Raw genomic sequence first — 26,260 nt, forward strand, 5'->3', positions numbered from 1 at the left:
TATGCCACGATTGTACTCGTGTTAGTGTTCAAAGGGAAGCAATATGAAGATTTGCGGCACACCCCAAGATGTTTTTTGTATGTTATCTCCCTTCATCTGATTTGTCCACGGTACAAGCTAGGATCTAGATTTGACTAAACTGTTAACCTAGCAGAAAAAAACACGACTATTATTCCAACCATCTAGATTTGACTAAACTGTTAACCCCCCCAGTGAAAAAACACGACTATTATTCCAACCATCTAGATTTGACTAAACTGTTAACCCCCCAGTGAAAAAACAAGACTAGGCCTATTATTCATACCTTCCCTAGTCACACATTGACCCGGTTTTTTAACCACCAGTAAACTGTCACGCTGCTTATGTAAGGTGGGGGGGGGGGGGTAAATATAGTAATTTAATGTAAGCTCGATGACAATGACAGGAATTTTTAGCTATTTCTAAACACAAAGGTATAAAAGAATTTAGCGAAAGACAAAGTTTTACTTGTCATGAGTTCGCCCTTTAACATATTTCACACACGTTTAAAAACTACACACATTCCATTTTTAGACCAAGCTATTATTACTAAATTCTTCGCCCCCCCCCCCCCCCCCCCTTCAAATGATTTAAACATTGTTTCAAAATAAGGTCAGCAGCCTATTCACCCTCTCGTCTTTCCCGTCAGTAAACGACTCATTATAGTTACCCTTTTCACACCGCCCTCCACCTCCCTCGATACTTTGAGAAACCCACGGGACGGTGTTGACACAATGCTACCACCTCGCCTGGTCTATCACACAACAGATGTATAGTTGGTGAGTTGATATGAGAATGTCAAGCGATGGTTCATGCTACATACGGCCCGGCAGCTGACTACTACTGACTAGATGAAACATGTAGCTCACATCCAGTGCCACCCCGGCATTACGGTCAGCATGAGCTATTGGGTTCAGACCATCTCATCCCCTGAAAACCCGTCTCATCCCCTGAAAACAATTCACAAAAATGTGGCCTACGTCTATACGGCTCCCGACCAACAGGGTGACAACAATTAGGCTCTTGGCTAAAATCCTACGACAATATGACCCCCAAATAAAAGATCACCGATCAGTTAGACAAGTAGGCCTACGTAAGTATGCAACGGGAGCTTAATTTCTAACGGGAGCTTAATGTTTGATGTGAAGTTAATAGCGAAGAGAGCTCAGTGTACAGGCGGAGACTATTAGTCGTATGGTTTTGTAGGAAGCCCTTAACACGGGGGCATCGTGAGCTAGTGTTTTTGCTTATTGCCGTGGAGTGTGACAAGTCGCCCGTACCGCGGGCCGCTTCTGACAGCCTCACAACAAAAAACAGACCCAGAATTTGGCATCAGTCTAGTCCCATTACATTTGCAAGATGGCTTTTTGTTTTGGCACCGAACCTAGCCAGTGCCGACTGCATTCAAACAACAGAGGACTACTGTTAAACTAACAACAAAAAACATTCTTTAACCTAGCCAGTGCCGACTACATTCAAACAACAGAGGACTACTGTTAAACTAACAAAAAACATTCTTTAACCTAGCCAGTGCCGACTGTATTCAAACAACAGAGGACTACTGTTAAACTAACAACAAAAAACATTATTTCATATTCCCATTGGCTCGATTTGTTTTCAATATAACATGGCATTAACCATTAGCTGAGAAATCAATCATTTAATGAGGCGCTGCAACATTTGAAATCAACAAATACGGTACTCCATCACGGCAGCTTACAGTTGACAAACATAGCTCTGGTGTAAACAGGGACATACATCAAATTAGAGGATGGCAGCAACTAGACTAGACTTCCAAGGTTCAAGATTAAACAGTGTTAAATAGAGGTCTTGTTTTAGTTTGATTGTGCAAAGAAATTACCCAATGGTTCGTGCACGATAAGGGGTGGGTGGGGTGAGATTGGCAGCTTTTCCAGGGTTGACCAGATAAGGGAACACTACCAATAGCTTTCTTTCACCAGTGTGGCCCCCGCGAACATCAACAGAAGAATATGAACGTCAACTACAGAAACACCCCAGTCTGCCTGTAAATCAATGGTCTACTGGTGTAACATCAATAGAAGAATATGAACGTCAACTACAGAAACACCTCAGTCTCTGTAAATCAATGGTCTACTGGTGTTTTTCTACCCACCCCACCACCCCCGCACATGCTGGTGACCTGATGGGGTCGATGACGCGACACACACATTACCACGGCCGTCAGTGACGTAGGTTAGACTACACAAGCGGTGGGGATACACGTGAATATAATTGTACAGTAATGTACAGGCTGATAGTGACAGCAGCAAGCCGTGGAAACATCTAGAATGTAGGTCGCTAAATGGCTTGTCATTGTTTACACTGGTCGACACAATTACATTCAGATGATACTTTATATGGGTCAAGGTCACGGCCGCCTGTAGATTGGTTGAACACGGTCTACAATAAGTGAGTTATATTTCAGATAAGCTGACGTCATAATATTGGTGACGGGTCAGTGAGGCCGACTTTCCTTTTGAACTAGCACTGTATTGGTCTCAGAACATGGGCTACAGTAACAACAGAGCGTAACATTGTTCACGAATCAGACTCAGATGTTATGGGCCTACTACAAGCACATACTAAATAATATAGCGTTACACCCATTGTTAGCACATTTTTTAAAATTTAAATAGATTGGTGTGTTGGTGACACACACTAGACCACAACACTTGACTACACAAACACAGATAATAAGATAGGGAGTGTAGGCACTGCTAGACTAGAATGATAAAAATGTTCACAATATTTACTATCTAGATCTACTTGGGTAATGTCTAATGTTTTAAAATAACGGCTTCTTTGGGGGGGGGGGGGGGGGGATAGTTTAAACTTTCACTAGATCTATCTGTACTTAAGTATTTCAAACAAATAACTTCTATAAATCAACTTTTAACAAGTAAAACCATGTTATAACCAAACGACTTCGTATATAAAATAACAGGCAAACCGTACCACAACCATATCACCAGCTAGGATAAATAAAATGTACCAACTAAAGCTTAAACTTAAAAAAAAAGCAACTTGGGTTTAGAGCAGCAGTACAACTAATTTAGGCCAAATGTATATAAACCCTAGAAATAATAAGGTAAGCACAATGTGGGGAGTCATGATGTCATTACATCCAGACTACAATCTGGTCTAATGTCAATAATAAGGTAAGCACAATGTGGGGAGTCATGATGTCATGACATCCAGACTACAAGCCAGTCTAATGTCAACAGGTTAGAGCTAAATACTTGCCTGTAGAATAGGATTCTGGAAGGGAGGAAAACAACAGATAAGTACATCAAAACATGGCTCAACTTTAGCACAATCTTGTCATGTTAACAGCAAACTTTTGCACAATCTTGTCATGTTAACAGCAAACTTTTGCACAATCTTGTCATGCTAACAGCAAACTTTTGCACAATCTATTCATGTTAACATCAAACTTTTGTACAATCTTATAATGTTGACAACAAATCATGGCACAATCTTGTAATGTTATGTTAAGAGTACTCAGTACCCTCCTGGACCATGTTTAGTTATAAAAAGATTTTTATTGTCAAACAGAACAGTATGTTCTAAGAGTTCTAGAACCAAGCTATACAACCAGATGTTCTCAAGAGTTCTAGAACCAAGCTATACAACCAGATGTTCTCAAGAGTTCTAGAACCAAGCTATACAACCAGATATTCAAGAGTTCTAGAACCAAGCTATACAACCAGATGTTCTCAAGAGTTCTAGAACCAAGCTATACAACCAGATGTTCTCAAGAGTTCTAGAACCAAGCTATACAACCAGATGTTCTCAAGCGTTCTAGAACCAAGCTATACAACCAGATGTTCTCAAGAGTTCTAGAACCAAGCTATACAACCAGATGTTCTCAAGAGTTCTAGAACCAAGCTATACAACCAGATGTTCTCAAGCGTTCTAGAACCAAGCTATACAACCAGATGTTCTCAAGAGTTCTAGAACCAAACTATACAACCAGAAGAGCTACAAAATCAAACTGCTCTTGTCATCTTTTACAACAGTGTACACAGGCAAACTACAAATGTATTAGCCTTACACAGTAACAAGACAGTAAACTGATGTATATGTCAACCTGCATATGCCCTTCTTGTTATTCTGATATTTAACTTCATGTTACAAGAGGGTACTGAATAGAACTCTGTTTACCACAGAAACACAAGGATTCAGTCAGCACATCACACTTGTACACACACAAACCCCATCTGATATGGGCTGACCAAACCAATGTAAAACTAACTTAGGATCAAGCAACATTTCCCACCATCTCTCTCATGTGCACATGCCTCCACCTACACAAGGACTTAATTTTATTATTGAGGTTATCATGTCCTTTGTTTTCTACAATATTATAGTGATCCTAGCTTTTTTTTTCCCACATGTGTTTGTCTAGCAAATTCATTTTACCTGAAATTATTGTATACAGGTACAAAGAGCTGATTACATGTGGAGCATGTGACATACCCACACCCCCCCCCCGTGTTATTTACAAGAACAACCACCTGCTCTCATTATACACACTTATTACAATGCTGTGCATGCACCCACTTCTCTTTCTAACATGTTACAAATTATACATTCATTAATTTAGCCCAGATAAGCTTCACATACAAATAACTAGGTGCTGAAGCAACTTTTATCATTTGCTATTAATCTAACATAAACTGTGTTAGAGAACAAACATCTGCAGCAAACTATTTAAACCTTCCTTTGTTCTGGTGAGCACCCAACCACCCCCAGTTGTTCTGGTGAGCACCCAACCACCCCCAGTTGTTCTGGTGAGCACCCAACCACCCCCAGTTATTCTGGTGAGCACCCAACCACCCCCAGTTGTTCTGGTGAGCACCCAACCACCCTCCCAGCTTTAATCAGTTTGGACACTACTGATTTATTTATTTAAACCTTATCCAGAAATAGACATGATGTGGTCAGCGCTGTATTTAAATGAGTTACTGGTAGAGTGCTTTATCTTAATGAGATACAACAGTTTAGATTAACAGATGATGTAGGACGAATTCCATCAACTCTATAATTAAAAGAAAGTAATGACAATAAATGTATCTGGGAATAAAATTGTTTTTCATCTTGACCACACTTCTTTGTAGAGAAATAAATTTTGTATAGCTAACAATGAGCTAGCTGATTACAAAATTACTTCATATGTTAAAAGATTGAATTGACTGGTAAAATTAGGAATGAACTGGTCCAGAATACAATGAAATTACAGGTCAAAAAAGCATTCACAAACTAAATAAAGAATTAAGCTTCCAGATAGAGCACTGCAGAGGTGTTACTAATTTGTTAAGTTGAAAACCTCAGAAATGTAAGATAACAGCCAAATATGGTTTTAATAAGTTGAAGCACTCACTACAAGCAGAGCCACAGGCTGTAATAACTGACAGAAAAATGCCTGTAATCTTGACCAATCTAATATCAAAACTTATTTATTGTAATCTAGAGGAGAGGCCAAAATTTCTTACTTACTCTCATTTATGCCCTATTCAAAATGTAATAATTCACCCACTTTTACTTAGGTACCAAAACTTTTAAATCTACAAAATGTACACCACATGCCCCCTAACCCTGATATAAATACAGCTCATTTTCAGAGAAACCTCAAAGTCATTCTAAAAGAATAGCAGTGACTGTTAAACAATTAAAAACCAAAAATACTTTCTCTAAATTGAGAAAAAGATAAAAATTACAATTGTACTATCAAAAGCTGAGAAATAAAAAATAACTTACCAGCATCTGCCATTTTCTTTGCTTCATTTTTTGCTAACTCTAAAGCCATAATCCATTTTTGGCGCTCTACCTCAGAGGCTGCCTTCAAGTGGAAGGTCTGAGCCCCACCATTACTGATCACAATGGTTGTGGAGTCTTCAATGTGAATGATGGCATTGGCCAGATTTATGGTGCCCCTACAGGTGTGAGCCATTTCTGCTTGGTTTCTGGAACAAACATGTTAACATGTAGCACACAAAAAATGGTTACCTCAGCAACATAGTGTTTTAAAAAGTAATATCAGTGCCAAACATGGTTTTAAAAGACCTAGTTTGAATATGCCATTGAATTTTTCACAAATACATAGCTATACTAGGAAATTAAACTCTTAAAACAAAGCTAGAGACATGCATTAAAAATTATGATTTAAATTGGTTGCAGTTCTAACTAGTACTAGTACTATAAAAACTCTTTGCTTGTAGTTTTCATTTACAAACTGTACTGAACTTTGTTCTAGCCCTACAAGTACAAGATTAGAGTAAATCTAACCAGCTAGTTAATAATAAAGTTCACATCCTCGATCCTAACTATTTGCAATTAGTTAACTTCCAGAGGTTGACGTGTCAGCTTTTCATATTTTTTTAAAGCATGAAATGGCTTGCTCAAGTTATTGAGTTTCTAGTAATTTTTTCAGTCCTTAAATCAGTTTAGACTTTTAATTTGGTGTTTTAGTTGTAGTTATAGGCTAGACTTTGAAATGGAATAGGTTAAAACTAAATTTAAATTGACTGAGACCTTAAGTTCATTATACTAACTATACTAGGGATTCTAACTCCAAGATCTTTTAAGTCTATTGTTACGATCCCATGGGGGGGATCTTACCTTTTTTGGACGTGGGTTAATTAGGGTGTCACCTAGAGATTTATGGATGGGGGGAACTCTCGAAGTGAACCCCCTTTTTCGTGGTCAGGCCAGCCCATAATGAGAGATGCCACCCACTGGCTTGAAAGAGACAAAGGGTGGGATGTTATTGTTGATGCTAGCGGGTTACCCCCCCCCCCTTCTCACCTGAATCGCCTGGTCTGGTATGTAAATGTGGGGAAAAGCCGTAGGAGAGGTTAAGTCAGGACATAGACCACTGCACCTCGACTGGACTATTTTAGGAGGGGTAGACGGCAGACTGGGGACACTCAGGGAGACTCACGGGGACACTCACGAGATGGAGACTCGACTCGGATAGCTAGAGTGAGGAGACGATGGGGCGTCTCTGTGAGCTAGTGGAAAGCCAAGAGATGTCTGTAGACTTAGAATAGGATAGACAGTTAGGGACAAGTAGAGTAGTCGTACTAAGCTTTAGTTGTTGTAGCTAGTTGTGTATATTTCTGATTGTTGTACTTCGGTGGCGGGTTAACTTTAAGTGTTGTGATTTGTGGAAATAAATAGAGATCACTGAAGTTGGCGTTTATTTATTTTTATTTTCTTCTTCTTGTTTACGATTCCCTGACTAGTTCGAAAGGATTACACTATCCTCCCATTGCTTACGATCTTTCTATATTTGTACTGGGCAAAATAACACTTTTGATTATAATTCTTTTTTTTTAAAATGGGCTTACATATTTCACAAAGAGTTTTTAAATTTAGATGATTCATTATAAGGCCCTGTAAATAAAATTAACAGATGCACTGACTGGTATGCTATTGCACACCTGTCTTTATGTTAGCCATACAAGTATTACTTCGTTTACTATATAATTAGTACGATTTTTTAAACTTTTATATGTGCTTTTTATATTCAAGAAGATCTGATCTATTTATTTTTTAAACTTTTTACCCGTGGCATTATTTGTTTTGTATTTAATTTAGGCCTATTATTTATGTTTATTAATAAATCGAATAGACCTGGCACCAACCTTTAGGCTATGTGACTAAAATAACTATTAATAACAAATTGAATTTTTAGTAGGCTATATTTATATTAAAGACAACTCAAAATAAACTTATGAAATAAAATTGTATCATGAAGTTTAAACTAAGTAACAGTTTATCATTATTATAAAAAATTCATGTGGGAAAAAAAATCACCTATGAACTATGAACAAAGCTGCGGTCAAAGGCATTATTTGGTCAAACAACCCACCTACAGTCAAAGCACCTAAAACCAATTAGCCTATACGAGCCGACCCGCAGCGTATCATACGCCGCTATTTAGTTGTTTTATTTTCTACTTTTCAGTAATTCATAATTTGTGAATTCGACAGTACCAATGCTGCCACTGAAAATATTTGCTTTAAAACACTAACCCCCCCCCCCCTTTCCCCTAACCCCGTGAAAGCAGCCTCCTCTTAGTTATTTCTTAGTTACCTCCTGTAAGTTTAAAATCGAACTAAATTATCTGCCCCTAATAGAAACTCGACTCTACGTCTCTTGTAAACATTTAGCGTGACCACAACTCACCAGACAATGTGGGGGTGGGGTGGTGGTGGTAGTGATAGTGATAGAGAGAAAGAGAGGGGACTGCAAAGAGGCGCTTGCAGCTTGTTTTCTAACGGCTCCCAGAAGAGAATTATATATATAGATATTGACAGTGTGTTTAGCATCTAGAATCTAATTATCAGACTCATGAATGATAAATATAAGCCTAGTTAAGATTTTAGACAATGGACATCAACAAGTTGACAAGAGTCCTTCCATCAGTATTGTTGACATGGATTAAAAAAAAATAATCATGTTTTGTTTTTAGATTTTGCCATCAAAGCTGGCATAAAATATAAAATATTTTTTTTTAAAGTGTTAAGACTGAAAATATTTTAGAAATTTAGGCCTAATGTTTTTAGAATCTAGATCTAGATCCTAGATCTATGTTATAAAAGTAAGTTGCACATCTAGAGAACTTGAACACATTTTTTGAGTTTCAGTGTTGCTTATTAATATTATTATTAGCCTAAGATTTATATTTATTTTCATCAAGCCTAAGTTAAAGATCTAAATCTAGATTCATATATAATATTTAAAACTTTTCGTAGGCCCTAATGTTTATTACGTCAATTAGGCTAATTGACATAATAAACATTTTGTTCTAGATCTAGATCTACTACAGACTACAGAGAATTTAGAGAACTAGGCTAAATAGTAGGCCCTAAATACTGTATTACTTTAACTTTGGTTTGCGTTTGTTTATAATTTAATTAACTGAAGTAAAATCACACTAGATTTAGATCTGATTAGATTTCTATTAAATTTCTAGATTTCTAGATCTAGAGTAACATTACCAGCCCCGGACACCATTAGCCGGAGACTCTTTTCCGGTTCGAGACACCTAATTTCGTTACTATTTGACATAGAATGAAAACCAAAGCATAGAAATACTCTCCAGCCAAAGAAGAATAAAAATATGTATTCCCTTTTTTTCCATTCGCAATGTAACTTTTAAATATATGCCCCCGAAACAGACGACCCAGTCGTCCTGGACCCGACTACAATTTTCCCGGTTTTGCCTCCAAACGACTGGTCTTTCCTCCATCCGACTAAGTCATATTGTTGCTGTTTTTTTTCAGCTCAGTTGAATAAATAATCTTGTACTATTAATATTTTATGTGTTTAGTTTTGTGTTTCAGTGTGTATGTTTTTAAATGCCAAAAATAATATAATTTATAACAATGGAAAAAAAATAATAGGGGAGATAACTCTTCCAAATAAAATGCTCGTGTTATGGTTTACTATGGGTATCGTTTCCAGGCAAAACACGTAAGTTTTTATCCTCCTTATGACTACCCCCAAAAATGTATTTAGTAAAGAAAATAGCATTTTCTATAAACATATATGTTCTGTAGCCTATCCCATTCAATTTCAGTTCATTTTTTCTGAAAAAAAAATAAACATTGTTTTAAAAAGACGCTAAGTCGGGAGGAGGCTTTGCTTGTCCCGGCAACATAAAAATGGCCGCCTACATGACGGGTTACTCATATCCCACTGTGGGTAATTCAATGGATCAAAGTTTGATATAAATGGACTTATAAATGCCAATAAATGGACATATTTGATTGCTACCAATTATAATGTTTCTGTATAAAACATTCAAATAACAGTGCAATTAGTATTCTAAATGAGAGTTACGGAGTTGTTCGTTTCGAGGCACATAGTCGGACCAGACAGAGTTACTCTAGATCCAGTCTAAGCCTAGCTGTAGCACTAGCTAGATTCTAGATCTAGATTAGATCTAGAGTAAAGTTCCACGCGCGGTTAAAACACCGGTGCGGTCATCGCCTGTTTATCGCTTCGTACAATATTTGTTTTGATGTTTTATACGAAACTACCGATATCTGCTGTAAACCTGTCCATTTCTAAATATATCCAGGTCAAATTCTTTTGTTTTTCTCCTTCTGGAAGTCGAGTTTTTAAATTTTAAAGTTTCGAGGTATGACGTCGAAGGCGATTCTAGTTCCCCGTATGAAAAACACTAGGTCCCGGGTGAGATGAATAAACCAACCAATCAAAGCTTTTTATAACTAGGTTAACTATAAATAGCTTCTACAATATGTGCGGGACACTGTACATACGATAGATTAGGCTAATAAAGCAACCTGATAGGTGAATAGGGGTGGCCGCAGCTTGGGTGTCGATTTGGGTGGTTTCACCGCGCTGCGTAACCAACGACTTGAGCTAGACTAGCCTGGTTCTAGATGCTCTACATTTCAAGCTAAGCCTAGAATCTGTATAATTTCTATTTTTTTCTGCTGTTTTAAATTATTTCGATCATCTACTTCTTCTAAATCTAGTTTGTGTCTCTGCATACAAGCATATCTAAGCAAATGTTACGTTATGTCTTGTCAGTGGTTGTTACGTCCCTTTGTTATGATTATTATAGTTGCGTCCCTTGAGTCATCACTGGGTCAACTTTTAATGTCGTTAATTAATTTAATTAACATGTTTTTAATTTGGTTTTGAAATCTATTAATTAATAATACAATCAACAACACGTTTAAAAGTGTAAAATATTTATTTTATTTATTAAACTAGGATTAAAACGTATAAAACACGATCGTTACGCAAGCCGGTTCAGATGGCCGCAGGGAAAAAAAAAGAGGGGAAAAAAATATCGCAAGTAGCACGTCACTAAAACATGAATATCTCAAATTCAATGCGTAGGAATATAAAATGATTGATACATATTAAGAGTAGAAAGGCAGAGGAATAATATAGTACTTTGGGTTTGTTTCTGTGTTAAACGGTTACAAAATAGCGCCCGATGAAAGTCGATGAAAGTCGGGAGTTCGCTATGTGTGACCGCGCGTGGAACTTTACTCTAGATTCTAAATTGTAGATCTGTAGTGAAGTGAACAGTAGTGAAAAGTGATCTAGATTCTAAATCTAGATCTAGATTAATTCTAGATTTCTAAATGTAGATCTATAAATCTATAGGCCTATTGTAGATTATCAAGATTTTAAGATTATCTACTAGACTCTAGATCTAGATCTAGATCTATTCTAGATTCTACGACTTAGGCTACTCGGTACTTGTACTCCGATTGATCATTGTTTTTGTACGACTACTTTACTTACCGATAATACGAGAGAAGACCATTCTGAAGGACGAACCAGCGTTTCTGATACCCTTTTAAGTAATTAGTCCATTTATAAAGCCATCCTTTATAGTTGGATTGGTGATGTTTTGGATCTGCCATTGTTAACGATAAATAAACATCAGATATTATCACACTACCGGCTGTAATAGACACAAATATAGATCTATACTTTTACGACGAGAAAGACAGTATACGTCACAACCATACATACTACAACAGCAGCTTCCGGTTTTTATAGTAAGTCATTTTGTTAAACATACAATTAATTAAATTGGGATTAAAAGAAAGAGTATTTGTTTAATGATGTTATTACGACATATTTTTAAAGTATTAACTTTAAATATTATATTGAAGTGTAGAACTATTTAGAATGTAGCCTTCCGCGTTAGAATACAGATTCGCAAAGTAACTTTCTAATTGTTTATTTATTTAATTTTAAGATAAGCCTCAATATTTTTTTGGTACATCAAGAAGACCATCAAGAGGACTGAAGACAGTGTCCCCCCCCCCCCCCCCCCACTCAACTCTCCCAAATAACACGCCCACCGCCCCCGAACTTAATAGAAAAAAAGTTAATTTTACATAGCAGATATATTATATGCCTTTAAACAGTGTCCGCCTCTACACCCCCACCCCCTACTCCCTCGAAAAAATGTCTAAAAGCAACACTGGTGTGCAGATCCAAAACATCGTTCTAAGGATGTTATTGTGGATTTTCATTAAAATGATGTTCTTAATATACATCGAGGACTAAGCTAATTTCGTTAATATATTAATCTATGTTGTCATGAGCAACACTGCGGATACCCACGTTCCATTTATGCTGAATGGAAAGAAAATTAACGCGGTTCTCGTTTTGGCGATCCTTGCCTAGTTATCACCTTCAGGTTCGGCAATAGGAAAAAGTGTGCTTTATAAAAAATATCATATAAGTATCTAGTTCAGTGTTGACTGATGGCTATGTGATAGAAGAGTGGTGCCTTCACAAGATCCAGGTCGCCTGATATAGTACCAAAAAGTTGACCAACATCTGTTTATGTGCTCTCCGATGGGCGCATTCGTGTTTCCATTCAAAGGGTAAGATGGTTGGAAACTATTGTGACTGCAACAACTACCGTTGTATAAGGGGTCGTCCATAAATGACGTCAAACTCGTAGGGGGGAGTCCGTAATTTTGTGACGGTGTGTGATGAGGGGAAGGGGGGTTCAGATGGTGGGACGTCACACTTTTGCATTATAAAAAAGCAATGTTAGAAAATGAATTTTAGCCGTTATTTCGCGTTTTAGAAAACTGTTTTAATAAATTGTAATAGGAATTTATTAAAATACTCTATGTTGAGAGAGCTCAGGCAAAATTTTGGAAAAATATCGATGTTTTAAGAAAAATTCAACTGCAATTTTTAGGGGGGGGGGGGTTGTATGCTGAGGTGTGACGTAATTTTAGAGGGGGTCTGGCTTTTTGTGACGATATGTAACGGAGGGAATGGGGAGAGGTTAAAAAAGCTTAATTAACTGGGCGTCCATAAACGACATCGCTGACTTCTTAAAACGAATGTTACCGTTACCTCTTCTCTCCCAATCGTCACACTACGTGAATAAATAATGTTCCCGGGCGCCGACCCTATGGGCGCCAAAAAAAAAAGCTAATTTTAGCTACTTTTCATTAAAAAACATAAAAAATGGGGGTGGGCGCCAAATTGAAAGTTTGTCCCCGGGTGCTGGGAGGGCTCGCTACGCCTCTGCCAAACACTTCGACCTCTATTGTTGTTGTCGAACTTGAAGACGCCCAGCTAGGAAAATATAATATCGCAATTTTTGTCATATTTGAATGATATTTTTGGCGATCTGAAATAATTTTAATGTTTTTCTCTCCCGCCACGAATATTTCTTCTTTACAGGTTTTCTTTCCATTTAATAATCTCAAATAATTCTAAGCACCGCTGTTTTGTTGTGGTGGCAACATATGTACATTGTTTAGTTTGATTACTTTTGGTTAAATAAAATAATGATTAATATAAAGTTTCTTCTCTTGCATATGATTTGTAATCGTAGTTACTATCTAATTTGGCTTTTCTAATAGGTATTGGTAACCTATGTTATATTAAATGTATCGGATTTTTAGCTATGGGGTCATCCATAAATAACGTCACACTCGTAGGAGGAGGGGGGGGGGTCAGTAATTTTGTGACGGTGTGTGATGAGGGGGAGGGTTCAGATGGTGTGACGTCACATTTTTGCATTATAAAAAAGCAATGTTAGAAAACAAATTTTAGACGTTATTTCGCGTTTTAGAAAACTTTCAATAAATTGTAATAGGAATTGATTAAAATACTCTATTTTGACAGAGTTCAGACACGATTTTGGAAAACCATCGATGTTTTAAGAAAAATTCAACTTCAATTTTGAGGGGGGTTGTAGGCTGAGGTGTGACGTCATTTTAGGGGGAGGGGGTCTGGCTTTTTCTCAAACAAGTGCAACATTAAAATATATAGGCCTATAATTCAGGGGTAACGGGTACCGACGGCTAGTAATTATATAAAAAGCTTATTTTTAAAACGTTTTTATTATTGTTTATTCAATAATTTAAAATTCTTAAGACATTAATTATTAATTGCTTGACTAACAACAGTTGCATACCAAATGCACACAATGTGTGTATAATAATAGCGGGAAAATTTGTACTTTATTAAAAAAAAATGCACTTAATTCTTTACAGAAATTTAAAAAAAAATCATCCAGTTAAGTAAAATTTGAAGTCACATTGCATTGTTATCGGATCTTGACCAGAGTTTCTTCCAGACATCTCTTCGGGAGGGGGGAGGGGGACGACGACGACGACGACGGAACACCCCCGAAGAAAGTCTACCGCCCCCCCCCCCCCCCCGAACGAACTAAAATTTATATAGAAAATATAATATACTTTTAACTTTTAAAAAATCGATAGCAGTGGTAGAAATTTCGCAAGCTAGTTTTCACATATGACGAAGCACGACAAAAGAATAAAAATCATGAGCAAGCAAGTTAGATAACAGCTTGTAAAAATAAAGCGTATTAGTAATAAGCTTTTTATTTAATTATGCACTTAAAAGAAGAACATAAATCAGGAAGAAAATAAATTATTTCCTTAAAATATTTAACGAAGTACCACTATTTGTCTATTTGAATATATAACTAAAAAGAAAAACTTGCCCTTCTATATAACGTATTGAATTACGTAATTAAGATTTAATATTTTAGAGTTTTAAGAAAGAATTGCCACAGAGAGACATTTTAAATGACAGACAAAAATGGTAGGGCCTAGGGCCCAGAGTTTCTTCCAGGCATCTCTTCGGGGGGGGGGGGGGGGGGGGGGCTTAAAAATTCTACCGCCCCCCCCCCCCCCGTACGAAATGAAATTTATATAATTTATATAGAAAATATATACTTTTTACAGTGTCCGCCCCCTCCCCCCCCCCCGAAGAAAGTGTACCACCACTCCAAAAATTTCAAGTGCCCCCCCCCCCCCCCCCCCCGGAGAAAAAAAAGTCTGGAAGAAACACTGCTAGGGTCTTTATCTGTCCAGGAAAAATAATAAATCGTATGAATGTTACTTTTTTATTACACGAATTGTCTCCCTTGCAGCTCTAGTAGCAACCATATTTTCTATCTTAAAAGGGCCAAAGTTCATAGGTCAAAGTGGAACTCTTGTATTAATAGAAACGATCTAAAGAAACAGCCGTTATTTGGTGTGAACGTTGCAAGTGCTGGTTGCATACACTGAGATTTTCATCGTATAATATTAAAGCAGTTAGTCTAGAGTCTAGATCTAATCTCTATAATATATTAAGAATGTCAGCGGCAGAATTAGCACCTGGAAAATGGGACTTTGAAAAGTCCGAAAATTTTGATGAATACATGAAAGCACTTGGTACGTAGAGTAGACTGAGTAGAGAGTAGAGAGTGTAGAGTGTATACTAATACTAGTGAGTAGTGTAGTCTAAAAAACTGTCTAGTCTAGTACAGTAGTTAGTGTAGTAGTCTAGTCTAGCTAGTCTAGAGTTATGGTAATCTATCGTTTTAGGTACGTAAAATCGCCTGTGACTTAGTAACTAGTAATGTGAAAAACAGGTGACTCCTTAAATTTTAATAATTATTTCACATTTTGAGGAGGACTTATGCTTTGAAAAATACAAAAATATTTCATGGTTTCATTTAGCGGCTTTAGCCTGTGTACCTGTTTTTAAACAATCGAATTAAAACTTTTCAGTACAACATACCTCTATTAAAGTTTAAAGCCTTGACAATGAGGTAACGTTTTCGTACATTACAAGCTGTGGGCGATTTTACGTACCTAAAACAATAGATTACCAGAGTTACTTATTACTAGATTACAATTTACATTATTAAAAAAATAATTATTTATTAGATTAGGCCTCAGTCAACTTGAGTTACTAACTTATTAAGTAGCCTAATATAATATTAATTAAGAGTTGGTAAAACTCCATTTTAGCGTATTTTATTCGCCACTTCACATTCACCTCCAGTTGAGCGTATTTTATTATAAACATAACCGAAACACACAAAAACGTTAGGAAAACACTAGGATTAGAGCTAGATCTAGATTTTTTTTTTATATGAATTGAATGTGAGTTTTAATTAGAAAAGGTAAAATAAAAACACAACATAAAAAAAATAGGACAATTCCAATTAAATACCGTGTGATCGTCAGCGGGAGAAAAATCAAGGGTTCACCGTGAGTTCACATTGACTTAAATTATTAGCATACGTCATAAGTCATAGCTTGGGCAATAGCTATTTGAAATGGTGTTGGCCTCAGTTTTGGGGTCATTGTGAGTTCATAAAAGTTTATTTATAGCATTCAATATTCCAAATTTGGATTTTTCTCAATTTTTGACAAAAGTAAATTATCAAAACTAAATCAAAACTTCATAAAGAAATAAGCTCAATTTTTCCTAACGTTTTTGTGTGTTTCGGTTGTGTTTATAATAAAATACGCTCAACTGGAATAAAATAACGCTAAAATGGAGTTTTACCTTAAGAGTTCTAGATCTAGAACCTAGATAGTGAAGTAGATAGGCCTATCTATGGCTATGGCCTATTCAATATTGTAAAAAAAAAAATTTCTCTCTTTTCGTCACGAGTGGGAAAAAAAGTCAAATTTTACAAAATAATTCTGTTCGAACAGAAGACAAAATTTAAACTGGCGAGTGCCTTTGTTAAGAGTGAATGACTCACACTTAACATCACGAGCCTGCTTATTAATTTATTTGGAATATAGGGCCTAGGCCTATTTAATATATATATATATTAGTCTATGGGATTTTCAGCCCTATTCCCTACACTATACAGTGACTATACCTACAACAGTAGCGTACGCAGGGGGGGAGCAGGGGGAGCGGCCGCTCCCCCTCTGGCCATTTTCAGCAAAGTGGCGCCTTTTTGGAAACTTTTTAAACTCTTTTAAACAATGATATTTGTTAAAAAAATATTTTTGGTCGGAACATCGATGTAAATCACAAGATTTCTTTTCATGCAGCAATTAAGCATTATTGTACTAGTCTAGTAGTGTCTACGTTTACAACACGTATTAACAGCTACATCAGCTTGCCATTCTAAAAATAACCATTACGATGCATTGCAATGTTTAAAAAACCTCTACGGTAGTACCACTTGGCAAGAGGGGTGTTAAGTTTAAGGCAACTGTATAATGTATTTGCTTACGAATAATTGAATTAGAAAATGTTATACATAAAACTTCACACATAATTACTTTATATATACAGTTTGAATCGTGTGATTAACTTTTTAAAAAATACAATACAGAAACAAATACAACTGATGTGGCACCTCTATTTAAATTTACTTATGAGCAAACTGCGTAGTGGTGGGGAAATTTTGACAAGGTCAACAATGTCATCACGATGAAGTAGTAGTATTATGACAATTTGGGCGATAGTGATTATGATTACAAACTATATGAAACAATTACAACCCCCCCCCCCTCTCCCATGGACCCTTCTGTAAAAAAATATTGTCATAATACCACTGCTACTTATTTAAATCTATTTCTGTAATATATATTTGTGTAATATATATTTGTGTAATATATATGTATGTTTAGAACAGTCATCTAAAAACTGACGCTATGTTCACTCTGAGTTGGTGTAGAGCGACATTAATGTCACACCTAGGTATACGCTGGGTTGGATAATTGAACGGACAGTGATGAATGAAGTTGAACCCCCCCCCCCCCCCCCTCAACCCACCCTGAACTGATCTGTTAAGTACATGTAGAAAAACGCGTAATGATGTACCAACGCACCATGCCGCCAGAAAATTAGCTTTTAAACGTAAAACTCTGTGAATATTGTTTTTGCAATAACCAGTAAAAAGGTGTGTGATCAATACAGTGATCCAACTCATACCTATCACTATGTTAAAAAATTATCTTTAAAGTACACAAAGAAGCAGTAGTTAATTAAAAATATATGATCTGAACTAAAAGACCAATTTCTAGTTAAATGCAGGATGTTATTCCGAATGGTTTTCTTTTATCTTCTTCTTCTTGTTTGGGGTTTAAAGTCCGATTTCAAACTTACGATTATACGAAAAGCGTGGTTTTATACCAACTCTGAATTTAAAAACTGTTATTATGCTGTAATATTTTGGCATTTATGATGACGATATATTAAATTTTGATTATAGACAAAAATATTTTGTAAACACGAATAGTGTTAAGCAATTTCATTATATACTAAAGTAATTATTTAATTTGTTGTGACATTTATAATTAAATGAGTAGATATATACATATTTATAGTAAGAGAGTGATAATTTCCCCTATTTCACTTGTCTTAATAATTTCCCAGGAATTATTATGTAAGAAATTTTTTTTACAAGAATTACAAAACAGATTATGGTACGTTCATTGTTTTTGGTTGTAGTGTGTGAATATATTTATATATTATTTTTTGTTTAGATTGATACAATTTTTGTTTTGTCTGCCTACATTGTGTGTGTTTTCTTATTTCTTCAGAGTGCTACTTTCAATTTATTTTACATCATAGCGAAGTAATGACATACAGCTAGTAATATATATATATATATATATATATATATATATATATATATATATATATATATATATATAAAATACACGTATATAGAACGTGTTAAAAATTCGGCGCCTTTTTTTGCTCTTTTCGCTCCCCCTACAACGAAAACCTGGATACGCCTCTGACCTACAAATTTACAAAAGTAGCAAAAGTTATTTTATTATAATTAAATTTGGCATGAAGATGCCTATAGTTATATATAGTATAGATTATTATACTTTTATAGTCAATTATAGATTACTATAGATATCAATGCAGATAGACCTAAATAATGCTAATAGGTACTTTTAGGACTTACTAGAACTAGAGTGTAAAGTATAATTATTAATTAGGCCGATTCTAGCCGGAAAAAGATATGCATGCTCAATGAAGAGAAACTACCACCTGCATTTGCGGTGATGTTTTCAATGGTATTGCACATGCTTGTGTTAACAAACTGCAGAACCCTAATCCTAGCGCAGGTTACTGCGCGTGCCCAGAACTATTGATTTACTGCCGAAAAATCTTTTTCTGAGTAGTCACTTTGTATTAATTATTAATCATTAGATCTAACTAATAGTTTGATACACTAGATTTAGACATTCTAGATCTACATTTTCTATTAAGTTTGGCCCATTGGCACTTTGCTCAACAAATAGGCCTATTTTTTTTTTTTTGTACTTGTAAATTACTGTAAACCTATGTTGCTGAAACTTGACCTCTCTCCACCTTAAAATAAAATGGAATGACCAGTTTTATTTTTATTAATTAATTAGGCCTAATGATGATGATATCTAAATTCCCACCTAAAATTAAAATTACGTTTGAAGTACAGTGTAATATACTGTGGATCTCTGTACCATAGTTGTATGTTTAATGTTTATTAGTAGTGCCATCATGAAAATCACTAACGAAATAGAGTCTAGATCTATAGGCCTACTGCTTTAAATTTAATGATTGTTTTCTTTGGAGTACTAGATCTAGATTTTGGACAATCATTTTCTAAGAAGATGCAATCAGTATGTTGTATATTCAATAGATATAGTCACACTCCTGGGTGGGAGGAAATATGGTTGGACATAGTGATGAAGGGGTTGGGACAGGAATAGTGATGTGACTCTTATATGTGTTAAAGTTATTTGTTAAATTGAATATTTAAAGTTATTTAATAATTTTTAAATTGTAATGAAAACTGATCCAATATTTTTAATAGTTAATGCTGACTTATTTAATATTTTATAAGGAACAAATGGAATTGGAAGGAGTGGGTATTCTGAAGTGTGTGTTAAAAGTGTGACGATAGTAAATACATATAGATAAAATAACATTTAAAATTTGGAATAAAGAAATAATATTTACATATTTAGAGTATATAGTGAAATAGAATTTGTTGGATGAGAAATGTTGTGATGACTCGACTCATTCTACGAGGTCACAAAATAATTGTGTTTTTTTTTTAGTTTTGTTTTGGATATATTTTCACTTAAGATAGTATTATTGTAATTTGAAGAGTGTTCCATAAATTGACACCAGGTGAAGCTAAACGCTTTGGGAAATAAAGTTAGAAATGGGACAAGTTAAACAAATACAAAACTGTAATTTTGTGTTGTAGGAAAATAAGTCAGACAAGTAAGAAGGTATAGGGGGTTGAAATGTCATTATCTATTTATCATCATTATTTATTGACTTATTCAAGAACCCTGTATATATTCCTTTTTGCTAATTGTCCAGCATCATTCCTTTTTTACTGCTATAACTATCTTTTTTAAATTCATAATAAGCAAATTTAGCTTTGACATACTAAATGTTTATATGAATGTAGTTTTTGTCAAACATGTTTTATTTCTATACATGATACACCATTGGACTAAAATGTATCACAGTTGTACTTGCCTCAGCTTTCAGGGAGAGAATTAAGTGACAAGACATACTCTTGATGCACATCAAAGAACTATTGGTTCAGCACATGTTGTACAGTTGTTTGATTAGAAATGTGTATCAACAAAAAACAGGTGCCTGATGTACATTGCTCCTCCACAGGTGTTGGCATGGCCATGCGTCTGATTGGCTCTAAGGCAAGGCCTAGTCAAGAAATTTCAATCGTTGATGACTTGTGGACAATCAAAACCAGCACTCCCCTAAAGAACACACAAATCCAATTTAAACTTGACGTCCCTTTTGAGGAACAGACAGCTGACGGGCGAAAAGTCAAGGTAACTTTTAAAAAAAATGTTGTCTTTTTCTATCAGGGTAAAGACACTCAATGTGTCACATATATTTTAAAGCACTTCAAAAAAAACCATTGCATTATTTAATAGTGACATACTAGAGCAAGAAAAATTCTTAAGTTAAAATAAATGTATGCTTAAGTGGTAGATGTTGTGTGTATAAATGTATGTATGTACTATTTCCAGACAACTTGCTCAGTGAGTGGCAACAAATTGATTCAGGAACAAAAAGGTGACATCTCCAGTACTATCATTAGAGAATTCAGCAAGGAGAATTTTGTTATGGTATGTCTTACTTTAGTTTGTTAAAGATTTGTCATGTTTCAGTACTATCATCAGAGAATTCAGCAAGGAGAATTTTGTTATGGTATGTACATGTCTTCCTTTAGTTTGTTAAAGATATGTCATGTTTGTTTAACCTGTTTCAATCATGATGGGGGAACATTCTTGACTGTTCAAGTTTGAAATTCTGTGTGTCCTTGAGATTGAAACAATGAGCGATCAGGTTCAATCTCTGTCTAATATGTCAGGTGTTGAAGATGTTCTTTGGGCTACATGTTTAGACCAGAGATGTGTAAGTCTTATTTCCTGTCATTTCCTACCAGTAGGTCTATGGCTTGTACTAGACCCACCTTCTCCTAAACACACATCTGTTGTTTTTTTTTAAAATTGATTACACACAATTACAAGGTGATTAATTACACCAGGCAAAAGGATGAAGTGTGTAACAAAAGTTGACCATCAGTGTCCAAAGTAGATAAAAAGATAGTTGGACCTAATGTGTGACATGTTACATTTTTCTTTGACCGTGGGAGATAAAGGACTTGTAACAACTGGTAGCAGTCCTTCTTTTGTCAGATACATTAGACTTTCATTGAAGAGATAAATGAGTTGCTAATCTTTTCATTTTTTAGAGGCTTTAATAGCCTTATTTTCTGTGTTAGCATTTATTAAGAATAAAATTTGATTAAGATAACTATAGACATGTCAGTTAGACAGAGTAAACTACAAACCAAGGTGTCTGATTTTGTTTAGAATGTATGACACTTGTACATGGAGGGGGGGGGGGGGGGGGTCATAAACAGACCATCTACAGACACATCAAGCTAAGGACAGTTTTATTTCTGTAAGATAAACTCAAAACCAATACAACTCCTATGGTCAAAACTGAATAGGTTATCCAATCAAATAATTTCTCATTTATTTTTATAAAAAATTCTATTTTATTTGATCCAGTGAATCATGAGCTTGTCTAACTTTATGGTGTTCTGTCTGTTTTAGTTGGCTTAGTGAATCATGAGTTTGTTTAACTTGTTTCAGACTCTGAAAGCTGTGGATGTAGTATGTACCAGGTACTACAAGAAAAGTCAATAAAAGCTTCACATCATCAATGCCTCTATTACTTTATTTACACTTAGTTTGTATTTATTTTATCCATTGTTTTTTTAATGAAGAAAGGTTATTTTAAAAAATGCCATTGTTACATGACATACTGAAGTTATTGTTTAGGAAACTTTGTGTAGCTAATTGTATAACTAAGGTCATCTTGCTGTTATCTTCAGATAATAAGAGCTCTGGGTTGATTCTTTAATCAGTACTTTCTAGAGCTAAGTACTCTCCTCTTTGATTATTTAATCAGTACTTTCTTTGATTGCCACTGCCCTTCATTGTCTAATTAAAACTAATGGCCACTCTGTTTACAGTGAAAACAATTCTCTCAACTTTTCTTACAAGATTTTTTTAGATTTACAAATGTTTTTGATTTGTTGATTTTATTTTTTATGTTATCTGGTTGTTTTTATCTTTTTATCTGTTATTGTTGAATTTTTATGTTAATGGCTAATTTTATTCCTTTATCTGTCTACACATGTTTTTAAAAAATCCATTCACACTACTATTTATGGAAAAGATTGTAATGTATTTTAAAGGTTAATACTCTATCCTGTACCTACCAATTGATTGATTGGATGTTCACTATTTTGTTCAACGCCTCCTTGGCCAGTATGAGATTACAACTGTTTGAATTGGGTTGACAGATATTATTTTTTGTCTAGTAGTCGTTGTGTTCCAACAAGACTTGTTTGTGTTGATGATTTATGCTTGTTAACAACTAAGATTGAAGTTTTTTGGGCTGTAACTTTTAATTGGACTGTAAGGTGGAGTTCAATTGCCTTAGATTTACTGTCAGCCATAAAACACTGATAAAGGATTGTATCACACAGTTTAGATAGCTGTAGTACTGCAGAGTTCATAGTTTAGTATAGCTAGCTACATAACCACCAGGTTTAATAAAATATATAGCTTGCTTGCTACAGTATCAAATTTGGTGATAGCTGCACTCAGTACTGCTATTGTTACATTACAAGCATCAGTAGTCTTGTATTTGGTTGTGTTTTATGGGAGGTAATTTAATCATTTATTTGTTATCCAACATTACTTGGTTAACTTTCTAGCTGCATTAGTTTATTATACTAGATGGTTGTTGGAAATGTCACCATGTCTTATACACAATGGGTGGGACAGATTTGAAATAAAAGACTTTGTACCCTGCCTAGAAACACTTAAGTTACTGTGCCATTTCAGCTTTTTCTTATTTCTTGACTTCGGATCACTCTGTCATTAATTGTAAACAATTGTTGCTCTTTTCTTTTGATCACTTGTTTAACTTATATCTTATTGTAGTCACTTAATCTAATCATTTTATCCAATCACTTTATCCAATCACTCAACTATTGTAGTCACTTTATCCAATCACTTTATCCAGTCACTCAACTATTGCCTAAACTGAGCTTGTTAGTTATCAAAAGTTTGTTTTAAGACATGTTTGAAATGAGTTTCTGTTAGTGTAACATCTGTACATGTATGTACACAATGTTGTAACATTTGTACATGTATGTACACAGTGTTGTAACATCTGTACATGTATGTACACAGTGTTGTAACATCTGTACATGTATGTACACAGTGTTGTAACATCTGTACATGTATGTACACAGTGTTGTAACATCTGTACATGTATGTACCCAGTGTTGTAACATCTGTCCATGTATGTACACAGTGTTGTAACATCTGTCCATGTATGTACACAGTGTTGTAACATCTGTCCATGTATGTACACAGTGTTGTAACATCTGTCCATGTATGTACACAGTGTTGTAACATCTGTCCATGTATGTACACAGTGTTGTAACATCTGTCCATGTATGTACACAGTGTTGTAACATCTGTACATGTATGTACACAGTGTTGTAACATCTGTCCATGTATGTACACAGTGTTGTAACATCTGTCCATGTATGTACACAGTGTTGTAACAACTGTACATGTATGTACCTTGTGGCTTCAGGTTGTGTTTGAACTCTACTCCTCTATCTCTGATATTTGAAGAACTGCTGACTCTATCAGGTGCACCAACTTTAGCCATCACAACCTTATTATGCCAAAGTGTTTGATCTAAAGCCACATAATCTGACAACACCCTCTAACACAGGGACCAGAATTTTGCCATGTTAAGTTGCCTGTCACCAATGCAGAAAATCCATATTTTTTTAATCTGTTTACACAGAGTCTGTTTTGATTCCATTTTTTGATACAACAATTGTTAAATGCTTGAAGAAATATCAAAGTAGGACATTTTTTTTGTATTGTGCCTTTGATGTAGTCTGCCATTGTTTGCATGCTGTCTAGATATGTTGTCAAGATTCATCTGCTTGTTGCATGCTGTCAAGATTTGTCTGTTTGTTGCATGCTGTCAAGATTTGTCGTCAAGATTTGTCTGTTTGTTGCATGCTGACAAGATTTGTTGTCAAGATTTGTCTGTCTGTTGCATGCTGTCAAGATTTGTCTGTTTGTTGCATTCTGTCAAGATTTGTTGTCAAGATTTGTCTGTTTGTTGCATGCTGTCAAGATTTGTCGTCAAGATTTGTCTGTTTGTCAAACTTGTAGTTTTTGCTTGGACCAAAGATTTTTCACCATCTTACACTCTCTCTTGTCACTGTTTAAGTATTGATGTTTTTTTTAGTGGTATTGTTGGGAATGTTCCAACTTTTTACTTACAACTTTTACTACATGCTGATTTTAAAGCATTACATTACACTTACAGAGAATTGAATACTATTTATTTACATTATATTTAAAGTTTTAAACCTAGATGTTATGAAAATATTGATTTGATTACAGCATACAGTTATGTTAACCTTGACATTGCATTCAGCCTACAATGTTCACAGTTTAGTACAAGTAATATTTTCACTATTGTTTTCCAATTGTTAGAAGTGAATCTGTTCTTTATTGTATGGTTCACTCAACCTTTAGAAATTACAGATTTTACTGTCAACATCTTAAAATATGTGTCACTGAGTAAAATATAATATTAAAACTGGATGCTTACACTCATATGTGCTGTTGTGGTTATGTAAGGTGTGTAGGATTTGATCTTGATGTGGTTGGATGTGTGCTAGGCACTGTTTTTGATAGCTATACAGGGGGTTAGTGTGTAAGGTGTGTAGGATTTGATCTTATACAGGGGCAACCACTCTAGAACTAAAGAAACAGAGTTATCTGTTTTTCTGACGTCGGCCTATGTGGATTGTGTGGTCGGCCTATGTGGATTGTGTGGTCGGCAACTCTTCCCACACCAGCACACACAGAGCTGAGTGGACGATTTCAGACTGGATTTGATGGGGGGGGGGGGGGGTGTCACAATACATCGTCATACTACCGGGACTGTTATAGAAATACTGAGACCGCCCACATACTGGACGCTTCCAGCGTAATGATGACACGTCACCGTAATTAGGAGCAAAGTTCTTTAGTTATCTCAACATCTAGTGGTCGTCAGGGTCAAAGTTCACCTGCGTTTGAATGGTGCTAATACTAGCGTCCAATACTATCGACTGGTTGAACTTTGTCCTTTAATGCTAGGTACAACAATTAAAAATATTTATTTAACCTAGCTCAATAAATACTAACAACTATTTGACCTTTAATGTTAGGCACGTGATTTTAAATTAGATAGCAGCTGTCTTCTAATTTTGATTTAAAAATCCATGGAACTCTAATAGCTGAAATGTATTTTGTCCAGCTAACCAAGTCTAATTAACTCCTGTGCATCGAATGGTGATCTTGAAAAAAAATAATTTAAAACACGTTTTTAAATAGTTTCCCGTAATTTTTTTAAAATGTCGTGCGGCTAACGACTACAGCCGGACAAACGTGTCTTCGAGAAACAAATGTCTGACGCTAAAGTACGCCGAGGTTTCTTTCATTCCACTCACGTAGCTGGGGTGAAAGCCACGGGGAATGATTTGTTGTTTGTGTGTCTCCCACTTCATTCCACGCTTGTTTTTGTGAAAGAGATTTTGGGAAAGGCGGAAATGTTACACAAGTTTTAACGCGAATGTTTCATAGCAATGACGCACATGGAGAGGTGAAATGACGAACATATTGTCTGTCTGTCTGTTTGTTTGTTTGTCTGTGTAGACTGCAAACCCGAAAGTCTCGAGTTCAAATCTGGGTTCAAGTCAGTGGAATGTTCCGGAGTTCACCCAGCTCTGATGGGTACCTAACAAAGTAAAGGC

The 26,260-nt window shown here is 35.5% G+C and overlaps 2 protein-coding genes across 3 annotated transcripts in view; one reads left to right on the top strand and one right to left on the bottom strand.

Annotated features, from left to right (window-relative positions):
* Positions 1 to 11,545, bottom strand: part of LOC131930206 (oxysterol-binding protein 1) — a 55,627-nt gene extending 44,082 nt beyond the window's left edge. The window contains exons 1-3 of one of the 2 annotated variants that reach the window (XM_059286617.1): positions 11,338 to 11,545; positions 5,800 to 6,005; positions 3,283 to 3,297 (exon numbers count right to left, since the gene is read on the bottom strand). In XM_059286617.1, the coding sequence (XP_059142600.1) occupies positions 3,283 to 3,297; positions 5,800 to 6,005; positions 11,338 to 11,459 (343 nt within the window). In that variant the 5' untranslated portion in view covers positions 11,460 to 11,545. The remainder of the gene's footprint in view (positions 1 to 3,282; positions 3,298 to 5,799; positions 6,006 to 11,337) is intronic. The other variant, XM_059286618.1, reaches the window with a different exon arrangement.
* A 3,496-nt stretch (positions 11,546 to 15,041) lies between these two features.
* LOC131930208 (sodium/calcium exchanger regulatory protein 1-like) lies at positions 15,042 to 25,076 on the top strand. Its single transcript, XM_059286619.1, has 4 exons — positions 15,042 to 15,266; positions 20,494 to 20,666; positions 20,868 to 20,966; positions 22,002 to 25,076. The coding sequence occupies exons 1-4, from the start codon at positions 15,188 to 15,190 to the stop codon at positions 22,053 to 22,055; spliced, it is 405 nt and encodes a 134-aa protein (XP_059142602.1). The 5' UTR covers positions 15,042 to 15,187; the 3' UTR covers positions 22,056 to 25,076.
* Positions 25,077 to 26,260: the final 1,184 nt, after the last annotated feature.

This window comes from Physella acuta, unplaced genomic scaffold (genome assembly GCF_028476545.2).
Source record: "Physella acuta isolate Inbredline_101_S28 unplaced genomic scaffold, ASM2847654v3 ptg001738l, whole genome shotgun sequence".
NCBI lineage: Eukaryota > Metazoa > Mollusca > Gastropoda > Physidae > Physella > Physella acuta.